Source organism: Thecamonas trahens (assembly GCF_000142905.1).
Source record: "Thecamonas trahens ATCC 50062 unplaced genomic scaffold supercont1.55, whole genome shotgun sequence".
In the NCBI taxonomy this organism is placed as follows: domain Eukaryota; order Apusomonadida; family Apusomonadidae; genus Thecamonas; species Thecamonas trahens.
In genome coordinates this window covers 228,030-241,728 of record NW_013657625.1, presented here as the reverse complement: position 1 = coordinate 241,728, position 13,699 = coordinate 228,030, and the positions used below count along the sequence as shown (strand labels likewise).

The window sequence follows — 13,699 nt, the reverse complement described above, 5'->3', positions numbered from 1 at the left end:
GACTGGTCTGTCTAGCCAATGTCATCTGTGCATCACACGGGAGACCGCAGCAGCTCCCATCACAAGGGCAGACAGTCCACAGCCCTTAGACCACAGTTGACAACTCCAACCGATCTGAATATCGACCATAGCCACATTACGTAGCACCTTCGCATCCGATATCGCCCCCGCATGTCGTCTGTCAGTCAAGGCAGCGCGCGCGCCGTCCGTCACAGCCGGCTGAGCCTTTCCCACAAACCACACACTACGACATCCGTCACAACCGCATGTCCATCTCCCACATCAACCCTTTTTTTCCGTATTCTTCCCAATCACCCTCTCTAACTGCCATATCACGCGCGCTCATCCAACGCGCACCAGGTCGATCACATCACCCACGTCTGTCACGGCACCACCGTCACAACCACCACCACCGTAGCGGTAGCGATCACAGCGCAACAACCCCACACACCACCAATCCCTAGCCCCCATACCCAACCCTACACCCTCCTTCCTCTGCTATCCACCCACTATCGTTCCCATACCATCATCCCCTTCGCCCTCACTCTCACCTTATCTGCCAAATCACGCGCGTCTACGTCGGTGGGTCAAGCTGCACGTGACGTGCACTGCTCCAAACTGTAACAGCCGCTGCTGATCCCACGAGACACACACACACACACACACACACAACCCGTACAAGACCAACACACCTCTCCATCTACCACCATCGCAACCACCACAACCACCACCTCTACTCCAACCCTCTAACAATATGAGGTGGTACACAATGCTCACACTCTTGCTTGTGTGTGTGACACTGACCTCGGCCACTACGGTCACCTCGGCCTCCGCGTCGGTCAAGGTCACCGACATGTCCGACCTTTGCAAGGCAATGATGGGTGTTGTCATGAGTACGTCCTTCTTCTCATGCCATTTTCTCCTCCCCGCTCTATCCCCCCCCCCCCCTTTCCCACTCACTCCATTCCCCCTCCCTTCTGCTCAGACAACCCACCGTACCCGGATCTCCTTCCAAAGTCCTCGGCAGTTGGTGCGCTGTTCTCAACTCGGCTACTTGAAGCTATCTCGAGCTCATCAACATGCTCGCCATCGTCTTCTGACTCGGCAATTCATGTCGTCGTTCCTGCAACTATCGTCTCGGTTCCGGTTCCCTCAACCATCCCGGGGCTAGATCACCTGACTCTGATCAAGGTCACCTACTCGGCGTCACTTGATGCTGAAGTCACTGCATCTTCCACTCAGGGCACGATTCTCTCCTCGCTTGACATCACTCATTCTCTTGACATCACTGCCGATGCCGCTCTTGCGTCTGCTCCTAGCGCAGAGGTGAGTGTGCAAGGCAAGCTGGAGCTGAAGCTCTCCCTCCCGCTGGCGCATGTTCCGCTGGCTCTGCTGCCCGAACTGGCCCTGCCGTACGCAGGCTCCTGCAGCCTCGCTGGCTCGTCGTCAGCAACCGGCAACATGCTTGTGCTCGATCCGCATGCCGCTGACGGCCAGCCGCTGGTTGTGCTTATCCACACCGCGGCCAACTTGGCTAGCCAGCCGCCCGCCCTTGCCGCAAACGTCGCCGCCGCCCTCGCCGCACTGCCGTCAGACACTATCCCGTCGTGGACCGATACCCCGACGACGCTCTTCGCCTCGCTCCGCGGTGGCTTTGTTACCAATGGCTTGTCTCCGCTTACACCACTCGCTTCGGGCGTCCTCGTCCGCTCTCCTGACGAGTCGGTCTTCGGCGTGACTCTTTACTCGGCCTCCGCCTCATGCACGGCCGAGACATGCCCCTCCATTCTGGCATCCACCCTCGCTGCCGCTTTCGCAAAGACCGGGCTTGCTCCCACCGACCCGCTCCGCCACGCCTCGCGCCTGCAGCTCGCCTTTGCGCTCTCGCCTGCCGCTGTCGTCCCGGTCTCGGTCTCTGCCACCACACTGGCTGTCGCAGACTCGGCCGCTCTGGTCCTCGCCGCCGCCGCCGCGCTCGACCCCGCTTCGTCGTCCTGGCCACTGCCCGCCATCGCCGCTCAGCCCGACATCCTTCCGGCTCTCGGCCGCGGTCTCGTCCTCACTTTCTCGGGCTCCGCCTCGTCGACCCTCTCTGCCACTCCGACCCGCATCGCTCCGCTCACGCCGCTCTTTTCCGCCGCCGCCATCGGTGGCGTCGCCATCCCGGACGCGCCCTCCCGTCAAGCCCTGCTCTGGCTCTGACGCTTGCCCGTCTCGCTGCCGCCGTCGACGCTCCGCCTGCGCTCGCTCTCTTTGTCAACAGCTCGCTCATTCCCGTCGACAACATCCCCGCCCTCATCGACAACTACCTCGGCTCGACACTCGTTCCCTCCCGCAACGGCTTCTGGGCCTGGTTCGCTGCCACACATGGCCCGGCCACGTGTCTCGCTCATGGTATCGAGCTCTGTAACCTCGAGTTCCGTCCGCCCTACACAACCGACGATGCGCCTGCCCTTGCTCTCGCCTTTGGCGCACCCGCCTTGGCCGTCCCGCTCACGCCAACCTGTGCCGCCGCTATCGACGACGCTCTTACTGCTGCGGCTACCTCGCTCAAGTCGGCATTCCCCGCTCTGGCCGACTACGACCCGCCGGTCTTTGACCCGCACACATCGTCGGTCGACGCCCCAGCAGCAGCAGCCTACCTCGCCGGCACCCTCGACCTCGATACGCTCGCTTGGCTCGCTCCACCCGCCCACTCCTCACTCGTCCGTGCCGCGCTCTCCAATCTGAGTGCCCCTCCGTCCGGCTCTGCCCTCTATACATCTGCCAACATTACCTGTTCGCCTGCCGGCGCTGTCGCAGTCCGCACGCTGGAGCTCACCTCCGAGGCCGAGGCATCAGCCGGCTTTTCGTGGGCCTCGCTCGCCAAGCCCGCTGCCCCGGTCACCGACAAGCTCGTCGTCGACCAGGCCGGAGCTGCTCAGCTCGCTACCGCTCTCGCTGCCGCCACTGCTACTCTCACTACCTCGGATGCCTATGCTTGGGCCAGCGGCCGTCTCGGCCCGACTCCCACCGTCCTCGGCCTGCCGATCGTTGATCTCCTCGGCGACCTCCACGACACCCTTACAAGCTCCGCCCTCCCCTCCATCTCGGCCCGCAGCCTTGATGCCCTCCTTGACGCCGCAATCGCCAACTCCCCTGTCGCCCTCCACGCCAACATCGCGCTCGGCCTCACCGGCTCGCCCGCCGCCCCGGTCCTGTCGCTCGACCTCGTTCAGACCTCTGTCTTTGTCACGGTTGTCGAGACACCCGACGCGCCGTGGGCCTCCGTTCTTGACCTCTCGCGGATCCCGGTCCATCTCCTCGCCACCCACACCCTTGCATTCTCGTCCGCGGCTCCGACTGCGGTCAAGCTCACCGTCGCTGGTTCCGGCTCGGCCCACAGCTTTGCCGCCCCGGCATCCTGGCACATGTCTGCCGCTGCCGTCACGAGCGGCTCGCTAACGCTTGACCTCGACCTCCCGGCGGCGTCGAGCCTTGTTGTCACTGCCGATGCCGTCACCGACGGTCTCGCCGGCTCCATGCTCTCTATGCGGGTCTCCATTGTCGACTCGGACCTCACCGCCATGGACAACGCCGCCCTCGTCAACGGCTCCGTCCCGCTCTCCTCCGACGCCGCCGTCGACGTTGTCGGCTACCCGCACTACCCGCCGACGGCCGCTGGCGCAGCTTCGCCGCTCCACGCCTCCGGCCCGGTCGCCTCGCTCCTGCCTACCCTCTCGGCCACCCCGCCCAAGGACGTCCTCGCTGCCCTCGCCAACACCATCTCCTCGGTCGCAACCTTTGCCTCGGGCTCTGCCGCTTTCCCGCTCCCCATCCTCGGCAAGGGCATCAACGCCATCGACGCCGTCGCCGCCGCACTTGAGCCCATCTTTGCCAAGCTCACCTGGGCCGGCGAGCTCGAGCCGCAGCTCATGTACGCCACGCTCTGTCTCGACGCTCCGCTGGCGTCACACACCGAGTCCTACTCGATGTCGGTCAACGGCCTCGCTCCGGCTTCCTGCTCGTTCAAGCTCACGCAGCTCACGCCCGCAAACTTGCCGACTGCCGTCGAGGCTGCCGTCGCTGCCGGCCTCGCTGGCTGCGCTCTCCCCGGCCACGACGGCCTCTCTATGGGATCCTTTGTGGCCGCGAGTACCTCGCCAGCCTTTTCCCAGGACTCGGCAACTTGCACCGTCCTCTCGCTCAAGCCAGCAGTACCGGGCATCGTCCGCGCCTTCACCATGACCGCTTCCTCGGACGCCCACTTTCTCACCCCGTACGCCACCACCTGGTCGGAGTCGTCAGTCCCCGTCTTTGCCCGCTGGGACGATCTTGTTGTCCGCCTCGCGCAGACCGGTATCAACGCCCTGGTCCATCTCCCGCTCCCGCTGAGTGTCGAGGCCACGTCGCTTCCGTCGTGCGTGCCGAACGTCCCGGGCTGGGCCGCCTACTTTTCCGGCCAGCTGCCCGGCACCTCCTTCAAACTCGGCTTCAATGCCACTCTCTTGACGGCGCCACCTCATCCGCTCCGTCGAGCCTCTCCGCCGGGCCCATCTCGCTTGATCTGCCGGCCTCCACTGCCGCCGCCCGAGTCGCTGCCTGGATCGACACCGACGTCGCCATTGTCCACGGCTGCGCTCCGCTCCGCTCGTCGGCCAACATTACCATCGAGACCGCCTTTGTCAACGGCTCCGCCACAGACGACTATCCCACCGCCCGCGTCCCGCTCTCTGGTGGCGGCTTTCAGCTCTCTGCCAAATTTGTCGTCCGCTCCGCCGAGCCCGGCGTCCCGCCCAAGTCGGTCGAGGTCGCCCAGTACCTGGCCTTTCGCCCAGGCGCCCTTGTCGCGGACCAGCTGCTCTCCTCGCTCCTCCCGCAGATCACCGACGTCGAGCTCGCCGGCGTCCTCGCTGTCCGCCTCATCGCGCCAGACCCCATCCTCAACCCGGGCTCGCCGCAAGTCGAGATCGCCATCAACGCTGCCATTAACCCAGAGACCCAGCACCTGGTCATTCCGTACTCGCTCTCCATCTCAAACATCACTCTGCCGGGCCTCGAGTATGCCGCGCCGGTCATGAGCCAGTCGCGCGCTGTCGTCCGTGACCTCGAAGTCGGCCTCGCCACAGCCGCTTCCTTTCATGCTGGCAAACTCGACGGCGCCATCGGGCCGCTCGGTGTCGAGATCGGATCCGTCGCCGCCAAGGCCTCGGCCTCGCTCATCCTCCACGCTGCCTCTCCCTGGCTCACAACCGCCACCGCTCTCAAGGCTGGCTCTCAGCCGACCTCACTCTTCTCTGCCTTTACCCTCGACGCCGCCGTCGCCGCTTCGGCCGTCGTCGGCGGCATGGCCGTCGATGCCTTTGCTGCCCCGATTCCGGGCCTCCCGCACCTCACTGTCGACCTCTCAGTCGCCGACGCCGCAGACCTCGCTTCACCTGCTGCACTTCAGCAGTTCAAGGACAACCTGCAGGCCCAGGCCACCGCCACATGGTCCGGTGACGATGCGCTCATCCGCATGCTCAAGGGCCTCGCCTCAAAGGACGCCTCGATGTGCGAGCTGCTCAAGGCCGGCGTCGACTTTCTGGCCGACGTCAAGGCCGACCCCAGCGTCCAGACCCCGCTCGCCCCGATGAAACACTCGCCATTTGGCCGGGTCCTCGCCAAGCTGCTGCCCATGTACGACGACACGGTGGCCGCAGTGTGCGACCGCGGCGAGCCGATGTCGCTTGCACTCTTCTGCTCGTTCATGGCCGACGCCTTCCACTACCAGGTCGGCCCGGTCTGTTCCAACGTCTCGCTCGCCCACGAGACCTTCAAGCTCCCGCTGACCTTTACCCCCTACACCACCTCGTACACCGATGCCTCGGTGATGGACACCCAGCTCTTCCATGGCGGTGGCTCGCTCTCGGCCGGCGTCTCAGCCTCAAACAATCTCGCGGTATCGGCCCAGGTCGACGTCGCCCTTGTGCTCGACGTCACCTTCCCGGCTTCGGGTCCGGTCCAAGTCGCGCTCGACAAGGACGCCACCTACCTTCGCGCATCTGCCGGTGCTCACGATGACGGCCAGCTCAAGCTCCAGTTTGGTCCCTACACCGCCGAGGTCGCAAAGTCGCGCGCGTGGCTCGCGGCGTCGGCCGACGTCGGCGACACCGCGCCCGCCACCCTCACTGCCTCGCCGGGCACAGGTGTCACCCTCGCCGGCTCGGCCGGCTTTGACGCCGCCATCACCTTTCCGTTTGTGGACTCGGCCCAGTGCGAGGTCTCCGTCGTCGTCCCGTCCCTTGCCCACCCGTCCGACGCCACCGCCTCGGACGCAAAGTGCGCCGACTTTGTTGCCAACCTCGATGCCGTCCTCTCAAAGTCGTGGATGGCCGAGTTCTTTTCGCATCCAGGCACCTTTTTCTCTTCCTTCTCGACCGACCTTGCCAAGTTGCGGGCACAAATGTTTGGTCCGGACTCGATCCTCGGCTCCAAGGCCATCGCGTTCATTGACAAGAAGCTCGCTACCCTCTTTGACGGCGAACTCTCCGCCATCACCGGACCGGCCGTTGCCTCGCAGATCATCCACCAGATCTCGGTCGACCTCGTCGACAAGCTGGCGGGCATTCCGGTCTCGACAACTGTCGACGAGATTGTGGTCGAGATTGTGACCGGCGCGCTCAACGCGCACCTTCCACACCTGGCGCAGCCGGTCACCGTCGCCCACGATGCTCAGGCTCGCAGCTACACCTGGTCGATCGAGTTTGGCAACTCGGCACTCCGTCCGCTGTTCTCGGTTAACTCAGACTGGGGCGCGCATGGCCTGCTCGACCTCGACATCCAATGCAACGCCCAGCTAGAGGCCGACTGGACCTTTTCTATTGCGCTCGTCTACTCGGCGGTCCACGGCGTCTCGGTCACGCTCCCGGTCGAGCCGGCCTTCTCGTCGACCGTTGACCTCGACATGCCGTCCGGTTGTCAGCTGGTCGGTGGGCTCGGCCCGCTTGGCTTTGAGCTCATCACCACGCCGGCAGACACCTACCTCAAGGGCACGCTCGCGTTGACGCTCCTCCCCAAGGCCGACATCGACATCGACATCTCGGCCCAGCTCGGCGGCAAAGGCCTCATGGGTGCCGGTCCGCTCATTGCCGATCTCGCCCACACCACGCCGCAGGAGGCGCTCACCGCGTTCATCCACTACGAGGCCTCGTTCAAGGCTGGGTACGAGTTTGACATCAAGGCCGGGCAGACGTCGACCACGCCGACCAAGCTCGCGCTCAACGACGTCGAGATGTGCCTCGGCACCATGCTCGTCAAATACATCGATGCCATGATGGGCCACGTCACCAAGATCCTCGACCCGCTCAACAAGGTCTTTGGCCCCAACGGCGTGCTCCTCAAGCCGATTCCGGGCATGTCCAAGATCTTTGGCTCCAACTTTAACGCCCTTCGCGTCGCCCGCTTCTTCTGCGAGCTCACCTCGGACTGCAACATCGACCAGCTCGTCACCGCCATTCGCGTTTACGGCCGGATTATGAACGTTGTCGCCGTCGCCGACGAGCTCTCGTCGCTCGGCGTCGAGGGCTGCGGCGTGAGCAAACTACTCGGCTCGTTCGAGCTCGCGCTGCACAAGCCGGTTCTTGTTCCTGACGGCTACCTCCCGCCCAAGACCCAGCAGATCCTGTACAACTCGGCAGTTGCGCAAGCTCACGAGAAGGAGATTGCCTCGTTTGTTTCGGGCGTGACCACCTCGGGCTCGTTTGGCATCGAGTACAACATCCTGCACAACCCTGTCGAGAAGCTGCTCGACATGATGATGGGAACCAACTTTGCCATTGTGGGTGTCACCATTCCGGACGCCACGCTCGCGCTTGGTATGCACTTCCCCATCCCGATCTGGCCGTTCCCGCACGTTGTGCTCTCGCTAGACTTTAAGGCTGCGCTCACAGTCTCGGTCGGTGAGGTCTCTCTCACTTACGATGCGGTCTACGAGTCGATCCACTACAAGAACCCGTCGTACTTGTTCCGCGGCTTGGGCGTGACGTACACCAACCCAGACGGCTCGCCGCACTACCCGCTCATCTTTACCGCGTCGATGACCGGCGAGGTCTCGGTCGGCGTCTTTATCTTCAAGGGCTACGGCTACGCCGGGCTCCAGATCGATGTCTCGATCCGACTCAACAACCCGAATGGCGGCGAGGTCATTACCTTTGATCAGATTGCGCGGCTGGTGAAGCACGGCAACCTGATGCACTCGCTCGACGGTGGCATCGTACTCACCTTCAAGTACGGGCTGGGCATTAAGGCATGCGTCCACCTCGTCTTTGTTCACAAGTGCTGGACCGTCGTCCACTGGGACGGCTCGCACGTGGTCTTCACCGACAAGTTCAACCCGCAGTCGGTGCCTGCTGTCTCGTCGGGCGCTGGCGCCATCAACCTTGGCCTTGTTGATCCGTCCATGATGCTGCTGAGCTCCTCGGCCATGCCCACCTACACCATCGACGACGCCGGCAACGGCATGCTCTGGTTTGCCTTTGTGGTTCCCGGCCAGCCGGTCGGCGAGGCTCTGCCCACCCGCGGCGTCACCGCCGCCACCGCCAAGGTCGTCACCTTTGCCGGATCCGCCAGTGGCGCTTTCCGGGTCGTGCCGCGGTCGGCGACGCCTGTGGCGCTGCCGTCGGTCGCCGCCGCTCATGTCGAGCTGCCGATGGCGTACCATGCCCCGGCAAGTGGGACGCCCACCTATGTGGCAAGCGCGCTCAAGGTGAGCGCCGCCGGCGGCGCTGGCGCCTCGCTCGGCAAGACCTGTGGAAGCGTGAGCCTCACCGAGCCCGTCGACCGCGCCGTCATCGCGGTCCAAGGCGCTGTGTGCCCGGTCAGTGTCTCGGTCGCGTCTGCGACAAACGTGACCGTTTCCGGCGCTCTGGTCGCCTACGGTGGCCATGGCGTCTCGCTCTCGGGCTCGGGCGGCGACACCCTCACCATTGACGTCGTCACCGACGCGATCCGCATCGAGGCTGCTACCGTCATGCTCGGTGCAAGCTCGGAGCTGGCGGTCGCCCTCGCCGCTGACGGCCTCTTCTCGCGGCTGCAGCTCAAGGGCTCACCATCGCTGGCCACGACCTTTACCGTCGCGGCGGCTCCAGTCGGAACCGCGACGTCGGCCGCGGGCGGCGATGGCGACGACATCTTTGAGGTTGCCGACCTCGCGGCCCTCGGCTCGCTGGTCACGGTCAACGGTGCTGGCGGTGACGCCAACAGCCTCAGTGTCACACTGGCCAAGGACGCGACCTTTGCGGACGTCATGGCCGACTTTGTCCTCGGCGGCTTTGACTCGGCCCCGTCGCGCGGTGTTGGCTTTGGCAATATCCAAACGCTCAACGTCAACGTTCATGCCTCGGCGAACAAGAAGACTGTCGGGCTGTATGTGGCTGCGCCGGTCTCGGGCACGACCGTCAATCTACACGGGATCAGCAGCGGAGCACCCGACGCCACCTTGACCTACGACCTGCGCGGCTGCACCCGTGAGTCTGCGCTCAACGTCTTCCCGCAAGGCGGGGGAAAGCACACCGTCATCCTCGGCAACGGCGCGCTCACCCTCACCGACTACGAGTGCGAGATCAAAATCGTCAGCGCTGACGCCGACAACGTCGTCGAGCTGCACATGATGGCGAGCCACGATACCCGCGAGCTGCAGTATGCGGTGACTGACAGTGGCGTGGTGGTGACCAACGGCAAGACCGCCGGTCTCCGCGTCACTTTTGTCGGTGATGTCAACCGGGCGAGAATTCTGCTCGGCGTTGGTGGCTCGCGCGTCTCTCACAAACTCGTCTCGGCTGTCACCGAAGTGCTTTACGCATCTGTCGGCCCAGCAAACCTCGCTATGGCCGCTACTTCAGCAGCCGTCATCGCCAACGGAACGATCGATATCGCCTTTGGTGAGCCGGGCTCCGGCAAGCATCCGCTTGCGGCCATCCATGCCCCCGTCTTTGTGGGCACGGCTGAGGCGTCATTGTTGACACTAGCGACCGCCACTGGGCCCGACGCCATCCCGCAGTGGTTTGACTTTGCCGCGCACCGTGTCTGTCGCGCCGCCCCGCAGTCGGGCGTGCCGCAGCGGCCGCAGATCGCCGCTACTCCGTGGGCGACGGCGCTGGCGACGGTCCTTGGTGTGCCAGCTGGGAGCGACGGCAAGCCGGCCTGCCAGCTGGCCTACGCCGCCAGCCCTGCACGGTACGTCATGAACGTGACAACTGGCGGCGGACGCGACGGCCTTCTCGGCGCCGGCGTCTCCAACGTCGTGCTGCACGCTGCAACCGGAGGCGGCATCGACTTGCTCACCTGGCTGAAGTCTGGCGACGCTGCGCAGCTGGACGTCGACCTCGGCGAGGGCGTTGACTTTGCCAACTTCGAGGGCCCGCTGAACTCGGATGCCCGCATCGCTGTCGGGGGAGATGCTGCCGCAGATGTGGTTGTCTTCTGGGCGCCCGAGGAGATGGCCCCGCTGGCGCCGTCGCTGCTCAAGGGCGACTCCGTGGTGCCGAGTGGGTTCGGCATGCCGGCGCCCAGGCTGGTGGTCTCGCACCTCACCACCAAGGACTCGATGTCGCTTCTCCGCGGGACGCCGGATATGTCTGCCTACCCGTGGCTGGCGGGCTACTTTGGCGGCTCTCCGGCAGTCGTCAACGTGACAACTCCCGTCGGCGGGCATCTCGACTTTGATCTTGTCGACGGCGAGACCATGGAGGTTGTGCAGCTCCCGCTCTCGTCCCAGTCCACCTTTGCAGCCGCGTCGGCAAGCCAACCCGGCAAGGTGGCGCGCAACTGGGTCCTGGATCTAGCGCTGAGCTCAGTGGCCGAGCCGACGGTGGTCGCCGTCAACGGCGAGGCCGGCAGCAACGGAACTGTCGTCGTGACCCTGCCTTTGCTCCCGGCTGGTGCATCATACATGGTCGCCGTCCACGACCTCGGCTACGGTGGTTACGGTCGTGTTGTGGTCGGCGGCCTGCGGCTGACCGTCCAGCATGTCGACGTGGTGGTCATTGACACGCAGGCGGCGGCTGGCACCGTGGTCGACGTCGCCAACGCACCGCTCTCCACCGGCCTCGACTCTGCAATCGTCGTGGTCGGCGCCGGCAACGTGGTCCTCCCGGCTCAGTTCGCGTTCCCGGTTCTGATCTCGGGCGGTGCTGTCGACGCGACGAGCGGCGCGCTGGTTACCGCCGCCGCACCGATATGGCTGGTTGGTCAGACAACGACCGCACAGTTTGTCGGCTCGGATGCTGTCGATCTGGACGGCCCCTGCCTCTCGGCGCATGGTGCCGTTTCCAAGTCGAGCATGCCTGCCGCCGTCATCCGGATCGCTGGCCTGGCCCCGGTCCCGGTGGCGCAGGCCTCTGGTTGTGGCGCCGGCCTGTTTGGTGTTGAGTCGGTGGCCATGGCCGCCGCTAACCTCACCGCGACCCGCATGGCTGCCGGCGCCAATGTGGCGCTGCTCAACGCAACCCATCCAGCCGCGCAGGTGGTGCTGGCCGATACTCAGCTCTGGTCTGCTGTGGCGACAGAGGTCGGCGGCGCCGAAGCCGTGACTTTGGTCACTCGGGACGATGGCACCACCTTTGCGATTGCCACCCGCGCGTCGGCGGCTCTCCGCGTTCACACCGGCGTTGTCGCAGACGACGGTACGCTCGAGCTTGCTTGCTTTGGCGTCGGTACCCGCTTCGGTCTCGAATTTATGGGCGCAAGCGCGGAGGAGACTAGCGTGAGCGTCAGCGGCGCCGGATGCCGGGTCACGCTCGGATCGACGACTGCGGGTGTGCGCAACGTGCCGGCCACTATTGTCTCCAGCGCTGCCGCAAGCGATGTTGTCGTCGATGTTGCTGCCACGGTTTGGGTCGCCGGTGCCGAGACCAGTGCTGTCGACGGCCGGGTCGTTGTCGTCCGCGGGAGCGGTGCAAGAGCGGTCGACGTTCAGGTGGCACGGCCCGGCAGCGCCATGTTTGGCGCTGTCCAGCTGCGTGTGGTCGGGAGTGGAACTCGTACGACGGCAACGTCGGAAGATCGGTTCCTGGGCAAGTTTGCACGCTCGCTGCCGAGCGTCGTCTTTGAACCGCGCGGCTCGGGTGCGGAGCTCCAGCTTGTCAACGCACGCCACGGTGCCGCGACCGGTGTCGTGGTTGAGGCTGGGCTGGTCAAGAACAACGGCGCTGGCGTGCTCTCGATTGACTATTGCGGAGAGTCCGGCTGTGGCTGGAGTTGCTACAGTTCGTCACAGTGCACAGCCCGCCAGCTGCGGGCCGATGCGGTGTTTGGCGGGCCTTGTCGGTCGCGGCAGGAGCTGAGCGAGTGCGCAGACGCTGCGCAGTGGCGAGTGGTCGGTGGCGTGAGCGCCGAAAAGCGCCGTGACGGACTGCTGTGCAAGCCGTTTGGTGACCTCACGTTCGGCGTCGACGCTGAATCCGGCAGCGCCAAGTATGACAGGGCGCTCATGGGCTTTGTCGTTGCATCTGCGGTTGCCTGTGTCATCCTCACTCTCGGCGCGCTGGTCTACGCCGAGCGCGGGCTGGACTACGGTCTCGGGCAGGTCTTTGGCGACCGCTTTGGCTGGGCGAGGTTTGTCGTCTTTGCGCTTGTCTCGCGGAGCAAGCTCCCGTCATGGGCGCCGGCCACCGTCGATGTTGTTGCCGCCGGCTACCAAGCCGTGGCGAACCTCGGCGGTGTCCAGTGCACCGCGGTAGAGCCTTCACCGGACACCGACGCACTGTGGCGCAAGATGAGCGCTGGTCTCGTCGGCGCAGCGGCGGCCGGAACCGTGGCTATTGCCATCGCCCACGTCATGGCCCGGCAGCGGCGGTACTCGGCGTGGATCGTGGCCAGCATCGGCCGGGTCTTCCTCGGCCTTGCCGCCTTTGCCCTTGCCGTGCCTGCACTGGCGCATGGACTCGAGTCGGCCGGTGACGGTCTACTTGTTGGTTGCGGTGTGTGCGTGCTCGGGCTCGGCGTCCTCGGCGACGCCGGGAGGACTCGGCTTCGCGTGGTCATGGCCGGCGCGCACGTCGCGCTTGACGATGTCCACCCCCCGCAATTGGCGGCAGCCGTTCTCACTTACGGCCTGAGCCTCGGTGCCGCATTCAGCGCCGCCGCGCTGGACAGCAGTGCCTCAGCCCGCGTCTCGCTTGTGCTGTGGAGCGTGGCGCTGGCCGGCGAGCTAGTGGCGCCGGCGTGGAACATGCTGCAGGGCGGTCAGCGGCTGCGGCACGGCGCGGTGGCTGCCGTCGGCTCGCTTATCTCGGGCATCCTCGGTGGTGTCGCTCTGCACCTTCTCGATGCCGGCGGCTCGGTCGCTGTCGTCGCACTGTGGGCCATCGCCTTTTGGGGCCAGTGGCTCGTTAGTGGCATTGTTCTCGTCCGCGGGCGGACTCTCGACGGCAGCGTCGTTCGCGAGCGCGGCAAGGGTGTCCGACGCCCGTGGCTTGGTGGCCACGACGAGCACGTCGGTCTTCTCGACGGCGGTGGCCTGCTGAGCGAGGTCAGCGAGTCTGAGCCCGCGCTCAACTAACGGGCCTTCAAGATTAAAACGTGTCTACCGCTACTGCGTCAGCGATGATCAGTACCAACCGGATAAGCCACAGTCATCATTGTTATGGTTGTTGTCATCATCATTATGGTTGTCAGCATGGTTATCACCCCCCATCATCATGGTCATCACCCCCCATCATCATCATCATCTCTCCCATCA

The 13,699-nt window shown here is 65.0% G+C and overlaps 1 protein-coding gene across 1 annotated transcript; it reads left to right on the top strand.

Annotated features, from left to right (window-relative positions):
• Positions 1-330: 330 nt before the first annotated feature.
• AMSG_10070 (uncharacterized protein) lies at positions 331-13,581 on the top strand. Its single transcript, XM_013898449.1, has 3 exons — positions 331-893; positions 986-4,399; positions 4,519-13,581. The coding sequence occupies exons 2-3, from the start codon at positions 1,761-1,763 to the stop codon at positions 13,517-13,519; spliced, it is 11,640 nt and encodes a 3,879-aa protein (XP_013753903.1). The 5' UTR covers positions 331-893; positions 986-1,760; the 3' UTR covers positions 13,520-13,581.
• Positions 13,582-13,699: the final 118 nt, after the last annotated feature.